This window comes from Myotis lucifugus, unplaced genomic scaffold (assembly GCF_000147115.1).
Source record: "Myotis lucifugus unplaced genomic scaffold, Myoluc2.0 scaffold_139, whole genome shotgun sequence".
NCBI classification, from domain to species: domain Eukaryota; kingdom Metazoa; phylum Chordata; class Mammalia; order Chiroptera; family Vespertilionidae; genus Myotis; species Myotis lucifugus.
The window spans coordinates 1,216,397-1,244,218 of NW_005871187.1; the positions used below are offsets into that span (position 1 = coordinate 1,216,397).

Below are 27,822 nucleotides of genomic sequence, written 5' to 3' on the forward strand. Positions count from 1 at the left end.
TTTCTGTAGTTGTGTGCACAGACTTATTTTCTTCTGGGATATGGTTTCTGTTAAATACATACTCAACTGCCATTTTGATATTGGTAAACTGTATCTCTGGAATATGTTGCATTAACAAATGATAACACCTCAATGCTTTCTCCTTAATAAATAACCAAAGTTGAAGCTACATGTGGTTCACTTGGTTCTGAAATCTTTGTGTTCTCTGTTCTGCTAGTCATGGAAGGTTGCCCTTGAACAAGTGTCGTTTGCAGAGAAAACGAACATTGTCAAGGGCAGTAAAGTCCTTAAAACTCTCATATGCTTACCTGATCTCTCACGCCCAAATCTCTATCACTGATCTCTCACCTGTCCTCATTCTGCTCTTCAATTGACTTGCAGACTGACTCTGTGACTTGGATTGGCAGTCAAATTCAGATCTAGTATGTCCCTGATCTGACTTTCTGTGTGTTTTGTCTGAATCTCATTTATCTTTATTATTCACTCATTTACTTAATCTGTGAATATTTATTGAATGGCTGCTATGTTTTGGTGCAGTGTGTGGGTTAAATAATCAGGAAGAATGATACAGTCCCTGCCTTTACGAAGTTCACAGTCCAACAAGGGAAACTCTATTTCAATTTTTGTTGTTGTTTTTAGTTTTTATTCCTAACCTGAGGTCTTGATCTAAGTCCTGGTAGCTCCTTTTGCTTGGTCTTGACATTTTTTCCTTGATCTACTCTATAGGGCAGCAGTAAGACTCTCAGTAGGAGGCTTCCCCTGATGCCATTTGTTAATAATCTACCTACAATGGCATTCTTATCTTTTACAAGGAAGTCTTAATCAATGTAAGAAATAACGAACCAAGCATTTTGACTTAAACTATATTCATCTGCAACTAACAACACTTTCAAATACATTAACCAATTAATTCAAATCAAATTGGCTAATTTTGTTATTGAAAAGACTAATTGCTCTACCTCGTACAGATGGTAGGAATGCTGTGCATAAAGATAGAGTCAGAAGGATGACAGCCCCAAGCCCACCAGAACATGACTTGAATGGCAAGGGCTTCAGGGCATTTTAGTAATCTCATCCCTTTTATTTGCTAAGTGAGTCCAACCATGGGTGTTTTCAAATGTCACAATTAGGCTAGATTAGGACTTTGGTATGAAAGGAAAACAACATGGTCTTTTCAATAAGCTTTTAAGGCTGCTTTCTACAAGTCTAGCACTACCTCACATAAATGGCCAGCAGAGGAAATAAAAAAGAATATGAAATCACAAATTTAGACACCAATCTATCTCATTGTATTTTACAAACATTTAAACAATTTTGTTGACATTCTCTTAGAACCACCATTTGAGAATTTGAATAACTTACATGTGAGTAGCTTGAGATTTCATGGCTGCAGAGACTAAATATAGAACGCTCTGGGGTTGAGATATGTGAAATTTCTAACGTATGACAAGCAGCATGATTGAAAATTGAAAATGAGCTGTATTTATTGAATGTCTGACTCATGAATAACCATGACTGTCCCTTCTGGATTGCCATTCATGTCATTGGCCACTGTAAGTAAATTATTAGGTTCAGTTTTGAATTTATGAAGCCACCAGCATTAAGGGTCCTGTGAATGGTAATTCCTGAATCCTAGAGCAGAGCCTCTCAAGGTGTTTCTATGACGCCGTGATTTTATGTGCATACAAAATCAGTGCATTTGCTAGTCTGGCAGGAAGGGGGAGTAAAGAAAGATAAGGCCATATTTCATCATCTTTTCTATGATTTTCCCAGATCAGGAAGAATACGGAAGGTAACTATGTGACAATGGAATGTAAGATGATTCGTGTTTTCATCCCCACCCCCCCTTATCAGCATTCAAGTATCAAGCACTGTGCTAGGCAGTAGAAATACAAATATTAATAAGATCTAGTCCTGCCTTCAATGTAATAATAAAGGATATTTATGGGGAATTTAAATAAAAGAGAGAGAGAGAAAGGCATTGGGACAATACAATTCTCATATCCATAATTACCCCAGGATTTCTTACCATCCAGATCCTCTGAAGAAACACCAGTGGGAATAAACTACCATCCAGATCTTCTGAAGAAACACCAGTGGGAATAAACTATGCCCTAAATGGGTATAAGTTTCTGTTTGCATGAATAAATCAAGAAAATATTTAGTTATTAAAAATAAAATTTTTCTAGACAAATTTATTTTTAATATTGTTGTATATTCTACCTGTAAAATACCCCCCCATGATTACCAAGTTTATAGTGCTTGTACTTTTTGTGGCCTTGTGTAAGAGTATTATTAACATTATTTTTTAATGACTGAAATAATTTCAACAATAAGCAACAATGTATTTTTGTAGTGGGGGAGAAATGCACAGTATCCTAGTTTCAGTTCTAAAATGTTTGTGCTTATTATTAAGAGGAACAAAAGACCAAATAACTGATCCCACTTTATAATTCTCACTCAAAGGCAGCCATAGCATCTCCTTTGCCTGGGCTATGTTCAAAACTTTCACGTGTTTGTTTTAGACCTTCCGGAGGAGATGAAACTCAGAAGTTCATCTCAGACGTGTCTCTAAAGCCATTTCCACTTGTTGATTGCACTGAAAAGACACCAATTGTGTTTTGCTCTGCCAAATAAGTTGCAGTGGGATTTTTGAAAGGGAGAAGAGATAAGATTGTTTCTTATAATGTTATTTTATGATTTGACTGTAATCATCTGAGCAGGAGACACACAAACAAATGGATCTCACTGATGTTTGACACTAACTCATACTGGGCAGATTTCACTTAATTTGTATATCAGGGCGTGGGAGCGTGTGTGTGTGTGTGTGTGTGTGTGTGTGTGTGTGTGTGTGTGTAAAATGGAATTTCAGATACACATTAAAGGAGAAAAAGAAGCTGAAATGAAGCCAGTCACCAAAAGGCTAAAGCAAAGGCTATTTTATTTTCCATATGGTGTGTGGGTAGCAGCTGTTTTACAGATTCTCTTTGGCTTTTTATTATGACTATATAAAAATATGACTATAAAAAATAAACCATAAGAACAAAATAAGACGCCAATTCTACTCTTCCTTTTCTGAAATTCTGTGGGCTCTGATTTAAATCAATAGCTTTCGTGTCCTTTCGTGTATTTTATTTTCTTCTTGGAGTATTTTCTTAGACTTGGAGGCTAACTAAACCTGTTTTTTCAAAAATTAGCAGGAAATTAGCAAGAAGTAACATTTCAGTTTCTTAACTTCTTCCTTCCCCTGTTCCATTGAAAGGCAACTCTGTAGAGTTCTTTTAGAAAGCAATTAATTATTCAGTTTATTGTGTTTGTTTCATTTGCTCTGGATACATTGCTTCATGGAGGAAATTTTCTAACCCAAACCACTTCTCAAATATTTTCTTATTAAAATTTTAAAGGAACCATTTTCTCTTCAAGAATATTAGAATATTTGCCTGAACATATTGTTTTATTCACATAAAGAACCAAAAGGAGTATTAATATATTTTATCATATTCAGAAGCATTTTCTATTTCTTCACACTTCGATACAAGTGAATCTACTGGACCAGCTCTAAACAGGGGTTGTCTCACTTCTAAACTCAGTAATCCTGAGCTCATATCATATGTCCATCCACAGTCTCACTCTTTATCACATAATACACACTTGCACACTCAGAGCACCCATGCAAAATTGAAATCACAAATGTAGACATCAACTCATTTAATTTTACAAATACTTGAAATACTTTGTTGGCATTCTGTGAGATTGACCCATTTGAGAATTATCAAATTAAAACAAAATATTTTCCCTTTTGAGGGCTGGGTTTATATCTTAAGCAACTGACAATGTACTTGGGGCAGAGAGATACTAATTCAATGAGTGTTGAACAGACAGATATAGTTATGGTCTTGCTTACTATACTAAGAAATGGAGAAGTTTTATAAAGTGCTTGAATACAAAAAGAAAAAGGAATATTTATAAAAGACATACTTTATAAAAATGCCAATTATTAATTGACTAATTGCTCATTAGTAAATGACTGAGACCTTATTTCCAAAAGGCAAGACTTTATTATTATTATTATTACTAGAGGCCTGTTGCACGAAGAGATTCATGCAATAGCCTTCCTTTCCCCTGGCTGCTGGCACAGGTTTGCCTCCGGCACCCGGGGCCCAAGCCTTCGCTCTGGCTGAGTTCCGGCCGGAGCCGGCCCTGGAAACATCAGGCCTCGCTGCTCCACTGACCCCAGGGCCGTCAGGCTTCGCTCCACCGCTTGGAGCCTATGTATGCAAATTAACCACCATCTTTGTTGGTGGTTAATTTGCATATTGCACTGGTTATCCAATGGGAGGCATAGCGAAGGTACGGTCAATTACCATGTTTGTCTATTATTAGATAGGATTATTATTATTATCATTATTATTTTAATACTCACCCAAGAATATTTTTTTCACTGATTTTTTAGAGAGACTGGAAGTGAGGGAGGGAAGGGAGAGAGAGAGAGAGAAACATTGATGTGAGAGAGACACATTGATTGGTTGCCTCCTGCACAAGTCCTGATCCTGGCAGGGAATCAAACCTGAAACCCAGGTACATGCCCTTGACCAGGAATCAAATCGGAGACCCTTTGGTGTGCAGGTCAGGGCAGGGCAAGACATTTTTAAATCTCCATGTATACAAATCTAAATGTGCAACTCAATGAATTACTACAAAGTAAACATACCCATGCAACCACAATCCAGGTCATGAAACAAAACATTACTAAAAACTAGAGACCCACCTTGGATCTCCTACAATCACTATCCTTATTCTTACCTCTCTCCAAAAAAGTATCCTGACTTCTGATTGGTTTTGCTATTTTTGGAGTCATGTGGAGCTTTTTATGCCTTTTATTTTTCATGAAACATGATATTCATTCATATTATTACATGCTTTCTTCTAAACTGTATTGTATGCATTTCCCACAATTTATTTGGCATTTTACCAATGAGGGACATTAGGATTTTTCAAGTTTGGATGTTATGAATAGACCTGACTCTATAGAACATTTGGGGAGAATTACACACTTACAATATTAAATCTCTTAATCCATGATCATTGTACGGCCCTCTGTTTTTTTAAGTCTTCTTTGATCTTTGTCAATACAGATGCTGCATATCTTTTATTTATCCCTACTTTATGTTTTATTCTTTTGTAACTATAATCTTTGTTTTTAATTCATATTGTTTCTTTAACTTCTTATTATGAAGTAGTTAAACAGGTGAAATATACAGAAAAGTATACTGAATTTCTATGTACTCAGCACTCACCTTCAACAATTAAAACTAACAAAGAGCCCACCAGCATGGCTCAATGGTTGAGTATTGACCTAAGAACCAGAAGGTCACAATTCGATTCCTAGTGAGGGCACATACCTGGGTTGCAGCAGCTTGATCCTCAGTATGGGGCATACAGGAGGCAGCCGATCAATGATTCTCTCTCATCATTGATATGTCTATCTCTCTCTCCCTCTCCCTTCCTCTCTGAAATCAATAAAAAATAACCTGTTTTATATACAAGTCTACTTAATCCTCCTGTATCCTTTTTTGTGTGTGTGTTTTAAATATCTTTTATATTTTATATATATATATTTTTTAAATATATATATATATATATATATATATATATATATATATATATATATATATATATATATATTTAAGAGAGGAAGGGAGAGGAGAGATAGAAACATCAATGATGAGCGAGAAACATTGATTCTCCTGTATTCTTTTGAAACAAATCTCACTATCATATCATTTCACCCAACATGTTTCATTATAAATCTTTAAAATATGTGCTTTTAAAAACTGCCACTTTTCTGCTTTCTTAGAAGATACATGTTGAAGAATGCACTCGGTGATTAAAGCAGCAAACTCAACAATCCCACTTAATGCAGCTCTTTTAAGGGGAGATTTCTCTTTGTTGCTGCCTGCAATTTTATCTGGTCCTCGTGTTCTCCCTGGGCAAGCATAGTACTTGGTCATTCACCCAAGAATCTGAGCAGAGTCTATACTCCATTCTGGGTCTTAACATTTTTACACTTCTCTTCTTGAATTTCCCTCTGAGGTTCCCAACTGCTCTTTCTTGCACTGAGCTCCATCCTTCGCTGTTTCTGCTGGCAAGGCTGCAGTCTTCTGGCACCAACGACATATTCTCGAACAAAAGAGCTGCAGGCTTACCTGTTGCTGTCTCAGCTTTTCAACAGTAAATTCTCCTTCAGCATCTGCTTTTGGATGCTTGCCAGGATTTTTTACTTCTCACCTGGGCAGGATTTGCATGACCACTTCAACCAGCCACCATTTCTCTCATTGTCCTTGTACTGTCTCTAAGGCCTGTGGTATTATTTTGTTTCTGTCAGTAATTTCTATATTCTCTTCTTCTCCCTCTCCATTCTCTCTCTCTTTTTTATCACTCTTGATCAAAAGAGATTTACTTTTTTTGTCTTTCAAAGCATTAATTTTGCCTTTATTCCTTTTATTTAGTCCATTTTTTTAACTTAAGTATTGCTCCTACCTTTATTATATGCTTCTTTCTAGTTTATTTGGGTTTGAAATGTACTGGGTGTTGTTGTATTTTTCAAATTCCTTAAGATGGATATATCACTAATTTTTATCTTTTTGTCTTTTTTAATGTGTACATGAAAACTATATACCTGCAGAACTCTGCATTTCTAACACCTTATATAGAGTTAAACCATAGACCATATTAAGTACATCATTTTTTTAAAAAATTAATATTCTCTTACCTAAGAAGGTTAACTTTCATATAAAAACTTTTATTCTTTAATTAGTATGTATTAAGAGACTACTATGTTTACAGCTCATCATGCAAAACATTAAATATATTAGTTCTGATAAAATACTCCAAGAATTTTCTCTATTCAGTATACTGTATTTTAGATTATTTAAGTAAAAAAAGGTAAAGAAGGGAAAGGAACTAACATTTGTAAAAAGACCTACACTAAACTACATGGATTAAGAACAAATTCAACTATATTCAATCTTCTTTAGAATATTTTATTTAGATAGTAATGACAGCTTCTAAGAAAAATAGGTACAAATTCATTCAGTAAATTATATTCATTATTGTGTTCCTGCTGCATTTTAACTTCCTCACCTCATATCCTCTAATCACTGTTGAACTGCCTCATAAATATTCAAGAGTTTAACTAAGCATTGTTTATTTATCTTATTTGATTCATTAAATTGCATTCTTTATAGTAAAATTACCTCTGGGCACAAAACAACTAATATGCATGCAACCTAATAATACTGACTGCCAGTATATCTCAGAATATTGATTGTGAATAGCCAATTTAATAACTATACCTAGTGCTAAACTCAGGAGATTGAAAAGCTGGAGATTAACTTAATTGAGGCTAGCAGAGACTTTCCTGACCAAAACAAATTCATCTTCCCTGGGAAAGGTGCCCCCCATACAGAGGATTTTGAAACTCTCAGTAGAAGGGCATGACTGAATTTAGGTGTACATAAGAAAAGAGTGTTGGCCTAGCTGGTTTGGCTCAGTGGATAGAGCATCAGCCTGTGGACTGAAGGGTCCCAGGTTTGATTCCAGTCAGGGGCACATGCCTGGGTTGCGGGCTTGATCCCCAGTAGGGGGCAAGCAGGAGGCAGCCGATCAATGATTCTCTCTTATCATTGATTTTTCTATCTTTCTATCCCTCTCCCTTCCTCTCTGAAATCAATAAAAATGTATTTTTTTAAAAAAGAAAAGAGTGATGTAAAAGGTAATTTAAGCATTATTAGGGAAAAGGTCATAGTGTTTGAAACATTTTATGAAGATGAGGAATTACTAGAGAAAGCAGGCTAGTAATGAAATGTCTGCCTTCAAACCCTCGATTTACATTAGTCACAACTTTCGAATTTAGGAATGCCAGTGAGTTGAATGCAAGCACATAAAAACAGCTTTTCTTAATTTCCCTTAAAGTAGCAATGAAACCATGAGGAAGGAAAGAAGGATTCTTCTTGCAATTGCAATGAAGGGTAGGAAATGAATTTTCTAGGTTTTTCTTTCCTCTCATTGAAACATGGAAATCAAACTGAAATGCCCAGTTTTACTCTGGGCAGGATGCAAAGGTGGCTTCCTTCCTGGGTTCTTGTTCAGGTGGATTCAAAGAATGAAGCCATGGACAAAAGGTGGTATTGTTACAGAAGACCAGAGAAGAACCAAGCAACGCTTAGAGAGATGGAGTTACACTTTATTATTATTATTATTATTATTATTATTATTATTACGCGCAGGCTGAGAGAGAACTGTATTTCAAATTCTGGGCCCCAACATGGAGGAAGTTTCCCTATTTATATCTTTTTACGTTCTTTGTCTCCCAAATATGGGGTTTTCCGGTCCCCTTTGCAAGTTCTTAAAGAGCCCTATGTGCTGGGGCTTTGAGACCTCAACCAAAGGCCTGGCCTGGTGCCAGCACTGATAACTTCGTCTGGGGAAGGTTTTTGGCCTCTCTGGAATGGGAGTTGTCTTATTTTCCTTATTATTTAAGCCAGCAAGCATTTACAGGAGCCAAAATAGCAGAATTAAAATTTCAAACAGCAGTTTTTATATAAGATGGATGCTTCAGTATAGGAAAAAGTGGAAATTTATTGGGAAACAAGCACAGACGCCCACGTGGGGAGGGGGTGCCAGAGGGGTATAACCCACTAAGTCCCTCTTTCCTAAGGTTCATATAGGTTGCAGTTCTTTGTGTCCTGGTATTCACTCTGATTGGTCACTATAGCAGCTTCAAAGCTCAAACCCCACATGGGGTTCCCCTCATTTTCTCCCCTTCCTATGGTAGAATTCTCTATTCCCTGTGAAAATCTGTTTGTTTGTTTTTTCTTTCTCCCTGTTGTTTTTCTGCTCCCTGTGGCTCTCCCCTTATCTCCTGCAAATGGGTGTCTTCCTTTCCCCTTAGGCTGTGGCACCTTTTGGTCTTTGTGAATGTATACCTTTTGCCAGCTCCAAGTCCCCAGCCAACTGTGCCTCCCTCCCCTATGGACCCCTAGTTCCTAAAACTCCCTAAACCTGACTATTTTACCCCTAAAAACTCCTTGCATCATCTTTGTGCAATGATTCAGCCTCAAAAGCCCATTTCTAGTTTCAAGCAAACAATGAAATAGCTTCTGGCCTCCTCCTCCTTTGACTTTTGCTTCAATGAAACAAACTGCAGTCAATATGGAGCTTGGCCTGCCAGCTCAGGCCTGGGCAGATTTCTTTGTGTTGATTGGATAACAGAGTAGAGGCTTCTACTAACAACCTGGCTTCTACCTGCACAGCAGAGGCCACAGGTCTAGGAAATACACTGAGTGGCCAGATTATTATGACCACCCCATCAGTACTTCATTGACACTTCCAAAAATACTGAATATTGAAAACTTCCTAAGCAAATACTCCAGAAGGTTTTATTATTATGATGATTTTCATAACTAATTCACTTCATTGTACTGATGGGGTGGTCATAATAATCTGGCCGGTCATAATAATCTGGACACTCAGTGTTTAGTCTAGAGGTAGATATCTCACCATTCAAGTAAACCATCTATTCTTTTTTAGAATACTTAAAAATCAGTTGGGGTAGAAGAAAACTCTTTAAAAGGAGGAAACAAATAATAAAGCTTACTGTGAATGTCTTCCCCTAGTATGAGAGATTTTCTTGTAAATCAGAAGAAAAATTTTAAACATATGGTTCTAGATATCAATGAGGAAAAAGAGAATATTCCTTTTGCATTTAAAGAGTGATCTAGGATGTGAAGAGAATGCAATAAAATCAAAACTCAAGTAACTAAAATAAAATATTCATTAGAAGCAATAAAATGCAAATTTTTTACTACTAAATATTTAAACCAGTGCTTCAGAGTAAAAACTTGAGAAGAAATCTGAGAATGCAAAGTAAATGAATAAGGAAATTTTAAGGTGAGAAAGAAGATGGCAAACAAAAAGGACAAAAAGAATTTGATCCATACACCATAGGTTTCTGCCAAGGAGACAGAATATACAGAGCAAAAGCAATAACAACAAGGAAAAAAATTCAAAGTAAAAAACAAAAATCCAAAAACCGAAAGTAACAACAACAAAAATACCGTACATTTAAAATAGAGGAATCCACAGAATTTCAGGAAATATTAAAGTTCTAACAACTCCCTCTTTGTCATGCCCTTAACTAATCTATCACCAAAGTCTGTGGGTTTTATCTTCTGAGTACTTGACTCCAAACTTGTCTCCATGTCCCCACTATAATCCTAGCTCAGGCATCTTCTGTCCTTACCTATACTGTGGCAATGCCTCCTAACTGCTCTGCATATCTACCCTAGTCCCTTTCCAATCTGTTCTCCATATTGTAACCATTGATTCACGAAAACAAATTGCAAAGTCCCACTAGGTGCCAACATAAACAATTAAACAGATAAATTAGGATAGTTTCATATAGGATAATTATAAGTAATAATAACAAAAAAAAAAACAAAAAAAAAAAACAGAATAATGTAAAAGAGGGTGACTAAGGGAGGGTTCGTTGCTTTAGGGAAGTGGCCAAGTGAGGCTTCTTGGCTACGCTAAAACTTGGCTGAAAAGGAAATAGCCATTTGGAAAAAAGAGCCTCCAGGCAAAAGGCATCAGGAATTCAAAGGCTCTAAACTGGGAATCTGATGGAATGTTTGAGGACATTTTGCTGACAGATGGTCAACAAAGTGAGGTGAGATACACGATGCGGTCGGAGAAGTGCATAGAGATCATCTCAGGTCGGGTCTTGTAAGCTATGGTGAAAATTTTGGAATTAATTCTAAGTGCAATAGGGGTGCTTTTTAGCAAAGGAATGATCTGATCTACATACTTTAAAAGATAAAAAAAACTTTTGACTGCTGCATGATTCTTTTCAAACTCAGATTTGATCACACCCCATGTACATTCCCACCAAAAGGTCTGGTTCCATCCTTTGTCTCTAGCATCAAATTGAGCCACACTCACCCTCAGCCTCCACATTAGCCTAAATAGACTTTCTTCAGGCTCACATATCCACCATTCTCCTCTTCAGACCACACAAGCTGCTCCTTGGCCATCTCTCTCTCTCTGCCTGCTTAGCCCCTACTTCTCTCTCCATCAAAGTTCAACTTCTCTGTCTTAGTGAAGCCATCCCTGGCCTGCCTCTCTCACTGCTCCTATCCTACCTTGTAGATATCTAGCAATAGGTAGCTTGTCCGAACCAAACTTGCACATTTGTGTGGTTACTCATTCAGTGGTTATTTTGGCTATGATTTTTTCAACTAATAAACTATTTTAAGAACAGTTTTAGGTACACAGAAAAATTGAGTAATCACTGGAGTTCCCTCATCCCCCCCATCCCCATATAATTACCATCTGGCCCACTATCAACATAGCCCACCAGAGTGGTGCACTCAATGACCTAAATTGACCACTCCAAGTCCAAAGTTTAAATAAGGGTTCACTTGTGGTGTTGCACATTGTAAGAGTTTTGACCAACATATAATGACATGTAAAGACCATTGTAGTATTGTGCAGAATAGTTCGCTGCCCCTAAACTCCTCTGTTTATGGCCTGCACTATATGTTCTTTGACTCAGCATTCTTCCCCAATTGCCTGAAAGCACAGGGCTTGGTAAATAATACATATTCAAAAAAATATTTTGGAATGAATAAGTTAATACTTTTTAAGAACTCAAGTCCTGGTAAAACATTTACATTTCAATATGCATTTCCATTTTTTTAAAAAATAAAATCCTAAGCTCCCTAGCAGAAAAAACAAGTTACTTTCAATGGTGCGAAAATCAATTTCTCTTTTGCAACATAAATAGCAGAAAATAGAGCTGTACTTATTAAATTCAAGGAGTACAATATTGAATGAACAGTGATCATCGAGTGCAATTAAAGATATAGAAATAAGTGAGTAAAGGAGCTATTATTGTATTCTTTAAATCTAACAGGTAACAAAAATTGGATGTAACATAAAATATACGAAAGAATTCTTTATATATATATATATATATATATATATCTATATATCTATAGATATATATCTATATATAGATATATATCTATAGATATATAGATATATATATATATATCTATATATAGATATCTATCTATATATATATATATATATATATATATAGATATAGATATAGATATATATATATGACTAAATGCAGACTGATAAGTAGGGGAAAGTTCACAGCTCATCCAGTAACTATCAATGGCATACTGCAGCAGTCATGGATTTTAAATTCTGTAACTTATTTAAAGAAACTGGATTGTATGTGGCATGAATGTCTTAGAAGCATCATACCAGACAATCAAATACATTATCTGCACAGTTAAAATTATTATTATTATGAAGAATCAACTTTGGAAAAAATGGGATAACTACTAAGAAGAGCCATCCTGTAGATTTAGGTTCAAATCTACAATTTTGATGTGTTGACTAACTCAGAATTCATACTTCCTGCCTGGCACTAATAATATTGCGTCTTATAATTTTAAATAAAAATAATGTTGAAAGACAAAATCAGAAATAACATTATGAAAGGTAGCAAAAAAGAGAAAACTAATAGACTTACAAATATAAAAATCAGAAATATTAAAACATCAAGAAATAGAATAGTACAAGTAGTTGAGGGATAATAGAGGCATTGTCTAAAAATATTTTATAAAATGTAGGAAAGTAGTATTTTACCTGTTCTATAAACAAGGATAGAACAATTCAGTGGTTAAGTAACTTGTCCCATCCTATCTAATAAAAGAGAAACATGGTAATTAGCTGTACAGCTGCTACCCTTCCCATTGGCTAATCAGGGAGATATGCAAATTAACTGCCAACCAAGATGGCAGCCGGCAGCCATGCACTGAAGCGAACAGGGAGGCTTGCTTGCTCCAGTGACTGCGGACTCCAACGTTCCTCGCCTGACTTGCCGGCCTCTCAGCTGCAACTCTAAGAAACTATGTTGCAAATATAGAAGCTAAACAAAACCCCAGAAACCTGCTTTAGTCAGCCGGGCTTCAGCCAGCCGGACCCCAACATTGTATCAAATACAGAAGGTAAACAAAGGCCAAAAACCTGCTTGCAGCAGCGAGGCCTCAGAGCTAAAGCTGGCCCAGAATAAAAAAGAAAAAAGGAAAAAAAGGAGCGGTTGGGAGCTTCAGTCACCCGCCAGCCTGAAAATGGCCCTCAGCCCCTCACCCAGACTGGCCAGGCACCCCAGTGGGGACCCCCACCCTGATCCAGGACACACTTCAGGGCAAACCAGCCGGCCCCCACCCATGCACCAGGCCTCTATTCTATATAGTAAAAGGGTAATATGCTTCCCGGCACCGGGATCAGCGGAGCTGCGAGGCCTCCCGGCACCAGGATCAGCGTGACAGGGGGCAGCGCCCCAACCCCCTGATCGGCCCTGCTCTGTGTGTGACAGGGTGCGGCGCCCTAACCCCCTGATCGGCCCTGCTCTGTGTGTGACAGGGTGTGGCACCCCAACCACCTGATCGGCCCTGCTCTGTGGGTGATAGAGGGCGGCGCCCCAACTCCCACCCCCACGGGCCCTGCTCTGTGTGTGACAGGGTAGAGCTATAACCTCCCCATCAGCCCTGCCCTGAGTGTGACAGTGGTGGTGCCCCAACCCCCTGATCAGCCCTGCTCTGTGGGTGATAGAGGGCGGCGCCCCAATCCCCTCCCCCACGGGCCCTGTTCTGTGTGTGACAGGGGGCGGTGCCCCAACTCCCTTATCGGCCCTACTCTGTGAGTGACAGGGGGGAGCTCCTCAACCCCCTGATGGGCCCTGCTCTGTGCATGACAGGGGGGAGCTCCTCAACCCCCTGATCGGCCCTGCTCTGTGCATGACAGAGGGGAGGTCCTCAACCCCCTGATCGGCCCTACTCTGTGTGTGACAGGGTACGGAGCCCCAACCCCCCTGATGGCCCCTGCTCTGTGCATGACAGGGGGCAGCGCCCCAACCCCCTGATCGGCCCTGCTCTGTGCATGACAGGGGGTGGGGCCGCAACTTCCCTATCGACCCTGCCTTGAGTGTGACAGGGGGCGGTGCCCCAACCCCCCAATCGGCTGTACCCTGAGGGTGACTAGGGGTGGCATTGCAACCTCCCGATACGCCCTGCTCTGTGCATGACAGGGGGCAGCGCCCCAACTCCCCAATCGGCCCTGCTCTGAGCCCAACCAGGGGTTGCCCTTGGAATTGGGCCTGCCCTCTGCCACCCGGGAGCAGGCCTAAGCCAGCAGGTCATTATCTCCTGAGGGGTCCCAGACTGTGAGAGGGCACAGGATGGGCTGAGGGACCCCCTCTCCCCCCCGAGTGCACAAATTTTTGTGCACCGGGCCTCTAGTTATATATATACTAGAGGCCCAATGCACAAAATTCGTGCAAGAGTAGGCCTTCCTTCCCCTGGCTGCTGGCATCGGCTTCCCTCTGGTGCCTGGGACCCGGGCTTTCCTCCGGTTGCCGGCAGGCACCCAGGACCTGGGCTTCCCTCATAGCTCCGGCTTCATCTGGAAGGACTTCTGGTCTAATTAGCATATTATGCTTTTATTATATATACTAGAGGCCCAGTGCACAACAATTTGTGCACTTGGGGGGGTCCCTCAGCCCTGCCTGTGCCCTCTCACAGTAGGGGACCCCTCAGGGGATGTCCACCTGCTGGCTTAGGCCCGCTCCCCAGGGGATCAGGCCTAATCTGTCAGTCAGACATCACTCTGGCAGCCCGGGAGCCCTCAAGGGATGTCCACTTGCCATCGGGGAGCAGGCCTAAGCTGCAGTCGGACATCCTTAGTGCTGCTGAGGAGGCGGGAGAGGCTCCCGCCACCACCACAGTGCTGGCAGCCATCAGCCTGGCTTGTGGCTGAGCAGAGCTCCCCCTGTGGGAGCACACTGAGCACCAGGGGGCATCTCCTGCATTGAGCATCTGCCCCCTGGTGGTCAGTGTGTGTCATAGTGGCCAGTCATTCCCAGTCATTCTGCTGTTAGGGTCAATTTGCATATTAACCTTTTATTATATAGGACAGAGGCCTGATGCACAGGTGGGGACAAGCTGGTTTGCCCTGAAGGGTGTCCTAGATCAGGGTGGTGGTCCCGCTGGGGTACCTGGCCAGCCTGGGTGAGGGGCTGGTGGCTGTTTGCAGGCTGGTCAAGTCCCCCAGTGGGGACCCTCACCCCATGGGAGTGTGGCCAGCCTGGATGAGGGGCTGCAGGCTGTTTCCAGGCTGGCAACAGACCCTTCAGGGTGTGTGGGGGCGTCCTGCTTGGGGTGCCTGGCCAGCCTGGGTGAGGGGCTGATGGTGGTTTTCAGGCTGGCCATGCCCGCGGGCTGGAAGCAGGTTTCTGGGATTTATTTATCTTCTATAATTGAAACTTTGTAGCCTTGAGTGAAGCCCAGGGCCGGCCAGGGAAGCTTGGCTTCCTCCATTGCCAGGGGCAGCCCAAGCCTCCTGCTCGCTCCAGCTCCATGGCTGCCGCCATCTTTGTAACAGAGTGAGGGAGTGATGGTTAATTTGCATATTACTCTTTTATTAGATAGCATACCTAACAGGTAACAGATGGCTTATAGATATCAAAGGTAAGATTAAGATATATGTCTTTTGGCTCTAAACCCATGATATGCTTAGAGTTTGAAATAGTATAGGATAACTCAGACTCATATGTTTTGTAGAAAATTAAAATTGCAAATAGTACAAACTATTTGAAAACCAGTGCAGCATTTTTGTATTAAAAATTTTCATAACTTTGGCTTCCACATTCTCCTGTCTGAGTTTCTACATAGGGGAATTAATCCAATATGTGGAAAATTATATACATAAAGATATTCATGCCAACATTTTAATTAAAAGAGCAAAAGTTGGAAGCTACCCAAATGTTCCACAATAGAACAATGGTTAAATAATATATGGTACACTAGACATATGATATAATATGGTTTTAAAGTGAGAAAATATTTATATTTATCTGTAATGTTAGGGAAAATTAGGACATAAAATTATAGGTACAGAATCATCTATATATATAAAAGCCTAAGCAACTGTTCAACCATTCAACTGGTCATCTGACACACACTGACCACCAGGGGACATATGCTCAATGCAGGAGCTGCCCCCTCATGGTCAGTGTGCTCCCACAGCAGGAGCACCACTCAGATGACCAAAGGGCGCCAGATGTTGAGCTCATGGCTGGCAAGTGCAGCTGCAGCGGCAGCGCAAGCCTCTCCCACGGACACTCCCCCTGCACACCCCTCCCCCATCCAGACCGGGACTGGGATCAGGACCAGGATTGGGACCAGCATCAGGACTGACTGGGCGCGGGCCTGCAGCCACTTCTCAGTCATGGGCATGCTGGTATCGCCCTAGGATGGGTGCATGGAGATCGCAGCGGACCAGCAGCAAGCCTACTGAGCCGCAGTGGCAGCAGGCACAGCGAGGTGGAGATGAGTGGGAGTGGCCAACGGCCCAGCCTGGGCTCAGGCTCCTCCCCTGCGGCCTGCCACTTCGCGCACTGCTACATCCCTCAGGGGGTGTCGGACTACCAGTTTCGGCCCACACTGGCAGTCTGACATCCCCCGAGGGGTCCCAGATTGCGAGAGGGTGCAGGCCAGGCTAAGGGACCCCACTGGTGCATGATTCCATGCACTGGGCCTCTAGTACTGAACATCCTATATAATAAAGAGGTAATATGCTAATTTGGTCCTAATGGTGTCCGAGTCACAACCAGGCAGAAGCTGGTGGGTGGGCACGGGAGCGGGTAGCCAAGCTTGAGTCCGGCTTTGGCAGGGCCGGCATGGCTGCTGACGCCTTAGGCTGCTCCACCTGCGCTCCCATCTGCCTGGCTGGCAGGGACCAGAGGGGCACGGGCAAGCTGCTCCCACCCCCGGTGGTGGAACGGGGAGGAGGGCACTGGGTGCAGGGAGGGGACCTCAGCCGGGGTCCTCCTGGTGACAGGAAAGGGCCCAGGCTGGGCCCAGTGGGGAGCTTAGGAAGTCTGGCTGAGCAAGAGCTGGTTCATACCAACTATTACCCTGCGATCTTCCTCCAGCTCTCCGAGCTAGCTCCCCTGCCCCACCTACCTGGGGGAATGGGCTCCGGGAGACCTCTCCAAGCACAGACTGTGGGCCCAGAGACTAGAGGAAGCATGCCTGGTGGGGCCTGGGTGGGGGCCAGTGCAGAACTACCAGGGCTTCAGTGTCTCCGTGAACTTAGCAACCGACCCAAGGAGGAAACTGAGAGGGGAGAGGCCAGGAGCTCTGGATTCCCAGCACTTTAGTCACTTGAAAATAGTCCCGCTTGGAATGTGAGGCAGCTGGGGGCTGAACACCACCATCGCTGGGCTCCGGTTGGTCCAAGGCCCAAGTGTCCACCATGAGAAGGAAAAAACGGAGGAAGGGACCCAGGGGAAGGGAGGACAATCGAAGGAAATGTGTCTAGACTTTCCCCAGCCCTCTCCCTCTTTCCACTGCCTACAAAAGCCCTAGGCTCAGCCACAGTTCTGTCTCCACCTTTTAGTCCCCTGTTCTCTAACCACAGAGGAAAGAAATAAGGAAGGAGTCCATGCTCCCTCCTGAAAGTATCTATATACCTGATCGGCTGGTCGCCTCCCGCAGAGGGAGGCCAGACTGCAGCTTAGGCCCACTCCAAGTGGGCCTAAACCAACAGTAGGACATCCTGTGAGGGCTCCCGGACTATGGGGTGGGGGGTAAGCTGGGCTGAGGGACCCCTCCTCTGCACGAATTTCGTGCACTGGGCATCTAGTATGTAATAAAAATATAGGAGGGGATACAGACACAACAAAAAACACACAATTATGCGGGGTGATAAAAGAGTAGGTTATCTACACTTCTAGCTTTAGATACTTTTATCTTTTTTAATGTTTTTAACCTCAATTCAAGTGATCTCATATAAAGTTCAAAATTTATATGGTTGATGAAATCTATTATTAGGATAGAAATTGACTAGTGGGGGGAATTTAAATGAAGAATTTAGAAGGAGTTTCACTTATGAGTATTTTTGCATCTATGTTCATCAGGGATATTGAATTTAAATTTCTTTTTTTGTAGTGTCTTTATCTGGTTTTGGAATCAGGATAATGCTGGTATCATTAAATGGGCTTAAGAGACTTCTCTTCTATTGAAATTTTTGGAGTTTGAGAAGGATGGATGTCAGTTTTTTTTTTGAATGTGTGATAAAATTGACCTGTGAAGCCATCCAGTCAGGACTTTCATTTGTTGGGAGTATTTTTTATTGCTACTTTGATTTTGTTCGTTATAATTGGTGAAATCAGATTTCCTGTTTTGTTTTGTTTTATTCAATCTTGAAAGATTATATGTTTCTAGGAATTTATCTATTTCTTCCAGGTAGTCCAATTTATTGGCATATAATTTTTCATAGTATTTTCTTATAACCCTTTGTATTTCTGTGGTGTCAATTGCCATTTCACTTTCATTTCTGATTTTATTTATTTGGGTCCTCTCTCTTTTTACTAATGGGTGGTTAAAGGTTTATCAATCCTCTTTATCTTTTCAAAGAACCAGCTTTGGTTTTATTGATCCTTTGTATTGATTTTTTCAGACTCTATTCATTTATTTCCACTCTGATCTTTATTATTTCCTTTCTTCTATTAACTATGGGCTTTTTAAAAAATAGTTTATCTAGGTGTAAGGTTAAATTGTTTATTGAGATTTTTTTTCTTGATGTAGGCCTGTATTTGCTCTGAATTTTCCTCTTGGGAATACTTTCACTGTGCCCCATAGATTTTGGATGGTTGTGTTTTCATTTTCATTTGTCTCAAGGTATTCTTTTATTTCTTCCTTGATCTCATTGTTAATCCTTTCATTGTTTAGTTACATGTTGCTTAGCCTCCACGTTTGTGTATTTTTTTTCTGTTTTTATCATATAACTGATCTTGAATTTCATACCATTGTGGTTACAGAAGACGCTTGATATGAATTCAATCTTCTTAAATTTAATCAGATTTGTTTAGTGGCCTAACATGTGGTCTATTCTGTAATATGTTTCTTGTTTACTTGAAAAGAACATATATTCTGCTTTATGGATAAAATGCTCTGAAAATATCAATTAAGTCCATCTGGTCTAATGTGTCATTTAAGGCCACTTTTCCTTGTTGATTTTCTGTCTAGTCTAATGTGTCATTTAAGGCCACTGTTTTCTTGTTGATTTTCTGTCTAGTCTAATGTGTCATTTAAGGCCATTCTTTCCTTGTTGATTTTCTGTCTGGAAGATCTATCCATTGATGTCTATACTAGAGGCCCAGTGCATGAATTTGTGCACCAGTGGGGTCCCTTGGCCTGGCCTGCGGGATCAGGCCAGAACTGGCTCTCCGTCATCCCCCGAGGGGTCCCAGATTGCGAGAGGGTGAAGGCCAGGCTGAGGGACTGGGGATGGACATGAGAGGTTGGCCAGCCAGGGTGGGACCATGGGAGGGCTCCAGGGCATGTCCAGCCCATCTCACTCAGTCCCAATTGGCCAGACCCCAGCAGCAAGCTAACCTACTGGTCAGAGCATCTGCCCCCTTGTGGTCAGTACATGTCATAGTGACTGATCAACTGGTTGACTGTCTGCCCCCTGGTGGTCAGTGCACATCATAGCAACTGGTCGACTGGTCAACTTTCTGCCCCCTGGTGGTCAGTGCATGTCATAGTGAGCGATTGAGCAGCCTTAACATATCATTAGCATATTACGTTTTGATTGGTTGAATGGACGACCAGACACTTAGCATATTAGGCTTTTATTATATAAGATTATTGCTGATCTCTCCTTTTATTTCCATCAATATTTGCTCTATATATTTAGGTACACCTGTGTTGGGGCATAAATATTTACAAGGGTTATATCCTCTTATTGGAGTGATCCATGTATCAATTTATAGTGACCTTCTTTGTCTCTTTTATGGCCTTTGTTTTAAAGTCTATATGTCTGAATTAATATTGCTTCCCAAACTTTTTTTGTAATCCATTTGCATAAAATATCTATTACTATCCCTTTACTTTTAGTCTGTCTGTATGTGCCCCTTTCAAAAAGTGAGTCTTGTAGACAGCATATGTATGAGTCTTGTTTTCTTATCCACTCAGCTACCTTATGTCTTTTTGACTGAAGCATTTAATTCATTTACTTTTAAAGTGATTATTGATAGATACATATTTATTATTATTTTATTATTCATATTTATGTTCCTTTTTTTTTTCTTCTTTTAAAGAAGTCCCCTTAACGTTTCTTGTCATATTGGTTTACAAGTATGATGAATGTCTTTAGCTTTATTTGTCTAGAAATTTTTTATTTCTCCTTCAACTTTGGAGGGTAGAGTAGTCTTAGCTGTAGGTCCTTCTTTTTCATTATTTTGAATATTTTGTGCCAATCCCACTGGCCTGAAATGTTTCTGTTGAGAAATCAGTTGACAGTCTTATGGGAGCTCTCTTTTCAATAACTAACTCTCTCTTGCTGCTTTTAAGAGTCTCTCTATATCTTTTACTTTTGTTAGTTTAATTATGATTTATCTAAGTGTGAGTCTTTTGGGGTTCATCTTGTTTGGAACTCTCTACATTTCCTGGACTTACTTGTCTTTTTTCTTCACCAGATTAGAACATTACCAGTGATTATTTCTTCAAATGGATTCTCAATCTCTCTCTCTTTCTTCTCTTTCTGATATCCCTATAATGTGGATGTTGTTACACTTCATGTTATCCCAGAGGTTCCTTAAACTATCCTCGTCTTTTAATTCCTTTTCCCTTTTGCTGATTCGAGTGGGTGTTTTTGGCTACTGTGTCTTGCAAATTGCTGATTCGATTCTTTGCTTCATCTAATCTGCTATAGATTTCTTCTAGAGTTTTCTTCATTTAAATACTGTATTCTTCATTTCTGACTCATTCTTTTTTGTTGTTGTTGTTGTTTGTTTCTATGTCCTTTTCTTTTAAATCCTCAACAGAGGATATGTGTTTATTGCTGTGGATTTTTGGGGTTGTTTGTTTGTTTGTTTGTTTTTGTTTTGTTTTTGAGACAGAGAATGAGAGAGGGAGAGAGAGAGAGAGAGAGAGAGAGAGAGAGAGAGAGAGAGAGAGAGAGAGAAACATCAATGTAAGAGAGATACATTTATCAGTTGCCTCCCATATGCACCCCAACCTGGGATCAAAGCCATAACTTGGGTATGTGCCCTGACCAGGAATCAAACCCATGACCTTTAGGTGTATAGGACAACACTCCAACCAACTGAGCCACACCAGCCAGAGCTCTATGTTCTTTTTTTATACTTACTGTCTCTTTGTTGAAGTTCTTACTGAATTCATCCATTCTTCCCTTAAGTTCCATGAGAATCCTTATAAGCATTGCTTTGAACTCTATATTTGGTAGATTGCTTGCCTCCATTTTATTTAGTTCTTTTGCTTGGGCTTTTCTCTGTTCTTTCTTTGGGGCATGTTTCTTTGTCTTCCCGTTTTGGATGCCTCTCTGTATTTGTTTCAGTATATTAGGTTGATCTGCTAAGTCTCCCAGTCCTGGTAGTGTGGACTTTATGTAATTGGTATTCTGTGGGGCTCAGTGGTACTCTTTCTGATCAGCTGAATTAGGTACACCATGAGTGTCCCTTGTGTGCGTTTTGTGAGCCCTCTTCTTGTAGTTGAGTCTTGATTGCTGTTGGCCCATCCATGGGTAGGATTGATTCTCAGGCTAACTGACGGTCAGATTGACCCCAACCACAGTTTACCAGCTGCTGTACAGGGGCTGACCCTACAAAGCAGAATTTGCCCTAGCAGTGTTTGGTGCCTGCCAAGGTCTCCCTTTTGGTGTGTCATTTGTAGAGCTAACTGGGTTGTACTATGATGTGATCTGAAGTCCTGGGTATGTGTTGTTTCTGGGCCTCTTGGGAGGAATTCTGGTGCAGGTTAATGCCAGATGCTTCCTGTGACTTGCCCTGGGCTACCTGTTAGGGGCTACAAAGCAATCCATGGTTGGTGGCTGTCTCTGCTGGGCTCAGGAACTCATGGGAGGGATGGTCCTAACTGCATACTAAGGCCAGCTCCCATCAGCACTGAGCCTGGGGCAGGTCAGTAAAGGCCTAAGGTACCTTAAGATTTGCCTCCACCTACCAGCTTTCTGTTAGGCTTAGGCACTGAGAGAACCTCTGGCAGTATATAAGTTGTGTGAGGCAGGTTCTAAGGGAGTCAACAGGCAGAATTGAGTGCCCAAGACCCTTCAGTGCATGGGCCAACACTCTAACCACTGAGCAACACCAGCCAGGGCTATCATATCAACCTTTTTAAAATATATATATGTAAATTAGAGATCTGTGTAGATGTATCAGGGTTCAGTTACAAAGAACTGAATTGCTTCAACTAATTTAAGTAAGAAATGTTGTATTGAATGGCTTACAACATTACTGAGTTAAATTAACACACTCTAGGGCAGTGATGGCGAACCTTTTGAGCTCGGCGTGTCAGCATTTTGAAAAACCCTAACTTAACTCTGGTGCCGTGTCACATATAGAAATTTTTTGATATTTGCAACCATAGTAAAACAAAGATTTATATTTTTGATATTTATTTTATATATTTAAATGCCATTTAACAAAGAAAAATCAACCAAAAAAATGAGTTCGCGTGTCACCTCTGACACGCATGTCATAGGTTTGCCATCACTGCTCTAGGGTGATCTTTCAAGAATGACTATTAAAGTCACACTATAGGATCAAGCCATAGAGGAAGACACTGATATCTTCTGAAAGCAGAAAGCCACCAGCCCCAGAAACTCAGGCCACTGCCACGGTTTGGAAGCCACCATGGTCAGGATGGCACCACACTCAGGAAGCTACTGTAACCTGGAGACCTCCGCTATGTTTGTCAGCTCCAGAATCTCACCAGGCTCGCTGCAATTTGCACCAACAAAATAGATGTCTTGTGCCCTGCTTCTTGGCTCCCATAAGCTAATGGTTAGACAGCAAGTCATTCGTTAGTGCTGTCCCATCAGCGGGAAAGAGGAAAAATAATGACCCCATTACTATGCTTGCCTGCAGAAAAGCAGAAGCCGTGGACGTTTAGCCTCCATGTCTCTTCTACATTCAGATCTCAGGCATGTGCATCTGACTGGCTGAACCTAAAACATGATGAGATTTCTAACTGCAAGGGACTCTTAGAAAAATGTTTTTGTTTCTTCATCTTCTTTAGTCCAAGAAGACACACTAGCATCAAGGTAAAATGGATGTTGAACATGAACATACCATATCCCTTTGGTTATTCAATATCCATGCACATGATTTTTCCCAATTCAACAACTCCCCTAGAGCCTTGGTCGGCAAACCGTGGCTCGCGAGCCACATGTGGCTCTTTGGCCCCTTCAGTGTGGCTCTTCCACAAAATACCACCTGCGGGCGCGCACATACAGTGCGATTGAAACTTCGTGGCCCATGCGCAGAAGTCGGTATTTTGTGGAAGAGCCGGTATTTTGTGGAAGAGCCACACTGAAGGGGCCAACGAGCCGCATGTGGCTCGCGAGCCGCGGTTTGCCGAGCCGCAGTTTGCCGACCACTGCCCTAGAGCAACAATGAGCAGTGATGATGTTCCATACTGACATAGTGCAAATATCTCATACAAGTGAAAATGTATTCACCACCTCCCTGGAAAGGAAAGCCAGAGAAATTTCCACCAGTCAATCTGTCCATCTCAGGGTGAAGGTTTATTCCTCCTCGAATGAAGTACATTAGAACGTTACCTAACCACAGCTCCCTATATAAAAATATTAGAAGAAAGGAAGGGGCCTGAGTTATTTAATACTTATATACAAAATTGAGTACAAAGAAGAAAGTATGGCTATTATAGTCTTCATTTCCTAAAACTGCGGTTACAATTTATAACATCCTTCCTTCTCTACCCATTTCTACTCCCTTTGCCTTCAGTCAGCATCAAGGCTGGTAGAAGCCTTTAATAGAGTGTGGTGATGCAATACTATTTTTTTCTGAGAGGTAAGATCTTATAATGACTTCCTATAGCCACAACTGGAAATAGCAGTCCTAGGTATGTTCCAGAAAAGTTCAAGTTTCAGCCAAACTACTCACTGCCCACAGTGTGTACAGCAGCAACCTTAGCTGGAAGAGAATCTGAAAAATGTGGTGTGTGGCTTTCTAGCCTGTACAGTAGACCAAGCACTTGAAGGAGGATGACATGGGTGCAGTGTCCACTTCTTTTACCACAGTAACTAATTGGGGAAAGGTAATAACTTTCCCATTACCTTTACCACAATAAATACATATGCGGGGCGGGGGGCGGGAGGGGGAGAATTGTTCCCCTGTGCACTTATGCATAGTTAAAGTTTAGTGCCTGAAAAAGTTAAGCTTTAGGTACACAGAGGCAATTACTGAATCTCACGGAGAGACCAAGTTTGGTACGGGATGAGCCCCATGAGTTCATAACCAGAACAGATCATCTCAGTGCACAAAATGTGCTTTGACACACAGCTCTTCCCCTCTCCCTCCTTCGCATAATCTAACAATACGCATTCTCGACATTTAGACCACTCCACGTTATCATGAGTTTCTGTCACCTCTTCTCTATTAAACCCATACAGCTTGTGTGATTCACCTTTACTCCAGGCCCAGGAGGAAATATTCTTCATTCTTCTTTCTCAAATAATTCATTCAAAGCACCAGGGCTTTGAAGGATAAATGGTTCTGATGACCTAGGAGAGAAGAGCACTTCCGTTTCTTTCAGTGATTCTTCCTTAATGTTCCTCGTGCTACCAGGCTACACGGTAGCACCTCTCCTTGTTTTGCTGAGTACTGCTCAGCACAGATGCAAAAGGACAATGCACACAGATGCAGATTGGGCCCTGACTAAGACTGTGATTTTAGCCTCACTAGTAGGACCTGTTAATTGAATGTTACAGGAGTAATTTCCTACAGATGAGTGTGCGAAACATTTTTGAAAGTTCAAATAATCACCAGCAGAGGGGAAACCTTAAAATTAATCTGTCATGTGATAATATGTTGACAGGTTAGTTATCGGAAAGACGAGGAACAAGAAGATGCAGCAGAAACAGTCAAAACGAAGGGGAACGAGTCATCTGTCACCCTGACAGGACTGGAAGGAAACACATTATATCACTTCACAGTGAGGGCCTATAATGGAGCTGGATATGGGCCACCGAGCGGTGAAGTGAGCGCAACCACCAAGAAATCCCGTAAGTGACCGGCGCTTTTCGTTCGTTTCAGACTAAAAGGAAACATCTTTTAGCATTTCTGAAAGCCACATGAGGTACATAATAAGCAGAGTTGACGGAGAGTTTAGATACATAGTCTTGTTCATTGCTTAGATCTGACTTCCAAAAATAGCTCAGCAATTTCTGCATTCACAGTGGATAAAGGTTATTTTCCTGTGAAACAAGGCTAAGCGATTTTGACACGAAAGGGAGATAAAAGGACTCAGGTTCAAAAGCTCAGTAGAGTATTAAAATGACAATTCTGGAGCAAAACTCTCCTTTCTGACTCTAGCTGGAAGGAACCTTTGGTGCCAGCCAACTATGAAGCACGCGAAAAGACTGAAATGCAAGGATTTTAAGTGAGGAAATGTATGTAAGACCCCTTGTCAGTTCTTTCACTTCTTATCTTGCAGCCCCTAGTCAAGCACCTGCCAACCTCAGGTGGGAGCAGCAAGGCTCTGAGCTTTCTCTGGGCTGGGAACCTGTCAGACCATTAGCCAACGAATCTGAAGTCATGGGCTACAAGGTCAGTGTTTCTTCACTCCCTGGGGTAGACACTGGTCTCGAACACTGTTATTGTGAGGATGTATAATTAATAAGCCATAAAAAGACCCATCACAGCCCTAGCCGGTTTGGCTCAGTGGATAGAGTGTCGGACTGCGGACTGAAGGTCCCGGGTTCGATTCTGGTTAAAGGCACATGCCCTGGTTGCAGGCTCAATCCCCAGTAGGGAGGAGGGTGCAGGAGGCAGCCAATCAATGATTCTTTCTCATCATTGTTGTTTCTATCTCTCTTCCCCTTTCCATTCATCTCTGAAATCAATAAAAATATTTTTTTTAAAAAAGACCATCACATACCAGTTTTTTTCTCAGTCATTTTCCACCTCTATTCCTAGAATGAATTTCCTGCAGTAAGGAAGCCACGGCAGTCAGAATTCATCCCCACTGCACCAGGCATGGGAAAGGAATGGGTAGGAAAAGCAACAAAAGTTTGAGTAGAGGGTCCCAGGAAGCACAGTGTCAGAACCCGCAGAATGTATCCTGGCGTTCTCTCTCCACAGACAAACTGTGCTGGTGGATGGAAAATACTAGATGACTATTTGATAGAAAGACTTTCTATTAGCAAAGCAACAGAGGAAGAAAAAATGCTAGGCCAGCACACAGCGTTGGAAGGAGCTCATGGAGAGAGACAGAAAGCTCCAAAGTAGACGTAACATTTCACATACGGCCATGCTGCTTCGTGTCAGCAAGAGATCTGGAAATATGAAAACATTTAGATAGTTCGTTCTTGAAAAACAGCTTTGTCTCTGACTTTAAAATAGATGTGGCCTATGTATTGAATTGGCTGAGCTTCAAATTTTAGTCCATACGTCAGATTCGGTTTATTGTCTTAAACTCCAGACAGAATCATTAGTTGAATATTATTTATAGCAGAATTTAAAAATATTTCAGTGGTAATATGTAGACTGAACAGCTTCATTTAGGTGGCTTTTCAGCTACCAGAGATGGTAACATTTTGTATACAAAGTGATAAAATTCTAAAGCTAAAAAACGAGAAGTTATAAATTGAATATATTTTTAAGATAATATCCATTAAGAATATTTTAAGATGCAAACTGCAGTATTTCTTACAAACTATAATTGGTATGGATCACAGACACCCCCACATTCAAACGTACACGCTCCAATCTGTCATAATCCCCAAGGATATTGAATTTGACCTTTTGGGGGTGGACAGGTGAGCCATTTTCTGAACCCTTTTCTCAGTCCCCTTTTGTACATACCCTTCCCCCTGTCCTCACTACTTGTCCTCTAATGCAAATATAGCCTTCAGTGATTAGGAGTAGAAGTACAATGAGAGTGATAGACCAAGAACCAATATAAAACCTCATTAGCATATGGCAAGCAATCTCCCAAACAGGAGTGGCAAATAGAACACAAGGAAAAGCTAGGTGAAAGCAATGGCTTCAGGCACCTCTCAGGTGAGAGGAGAAGCACCATTTAACCTGGAGAATACGTGAGGTTGAACATCAGTGTCCCAGGTGAGGTGACCCTACACTTTGTTCACAGTTGCCATTTCTGTCTCTGTCATTGCTCTTCCTTTTTTTAATTTTAATTTTATTTTTTGTCAATCCTCACCCGAGGATATTTTTCCATTGATTTTTAGGGAGAGTGGAATCTAGAGGGAAAGACAGAAACATTGATGTGAGAGAAACACATCGATTGGTTTTCTCCTACACCAGCGGTTCTCAACCTGTGGGTCGCGACCCCTTTGGGTGTCGAACGACCCTTTCACAGGTCGCCTAAGACCATCGGAAAACACATATATAATTACATATTGTTTTGTGATTAATCGCTATGCTTTAATTATGTTCAATTTGTAACAATGAAATTGGGGGTCACCACAACATGAGGAACTGTCTTAAAGAGTCGCGGCATTAGGAAGGTTGAGAACCACTGTTCTACACGAACCCTGACCAAGGTCCAGGCCAAGGAGGAGCCTGCAACCAAGATACGTGCCCTTGACCGGAATCAAACCCAGGACCCTCTGGTCTGTTGGCTGACTATCTACTGAGCCAAACCAGCTAGAGCTGCT

At 41.3% G+C, this 27,822-nt stretch overlaps 1 protein-coding gene across 1 annotated transcript in view; it reads left to right on the forward strand.

The window, feature by feature from the left end:
* Positions 1-27,822, forward strand: part of CNTN5 (contactin 5) — a 643,923-nt gene that overhangs the window by 607,128 nt on the left and 8,973 nt on the right. Inside the window, exons 19-20 of the mRNA XM_023758835.1 lie at positions 25,023-25,209; positions 25,641-25,753. Coding sequence (XP_023614603.1) covers positions 25,023-25,209; positions 25,641-25,753 — 300 coding nt within the window. The remainder of the gene's footprint in view (positions 1-25,022; positions 25,210-25,640; positions 25,754-27,822) is intronic.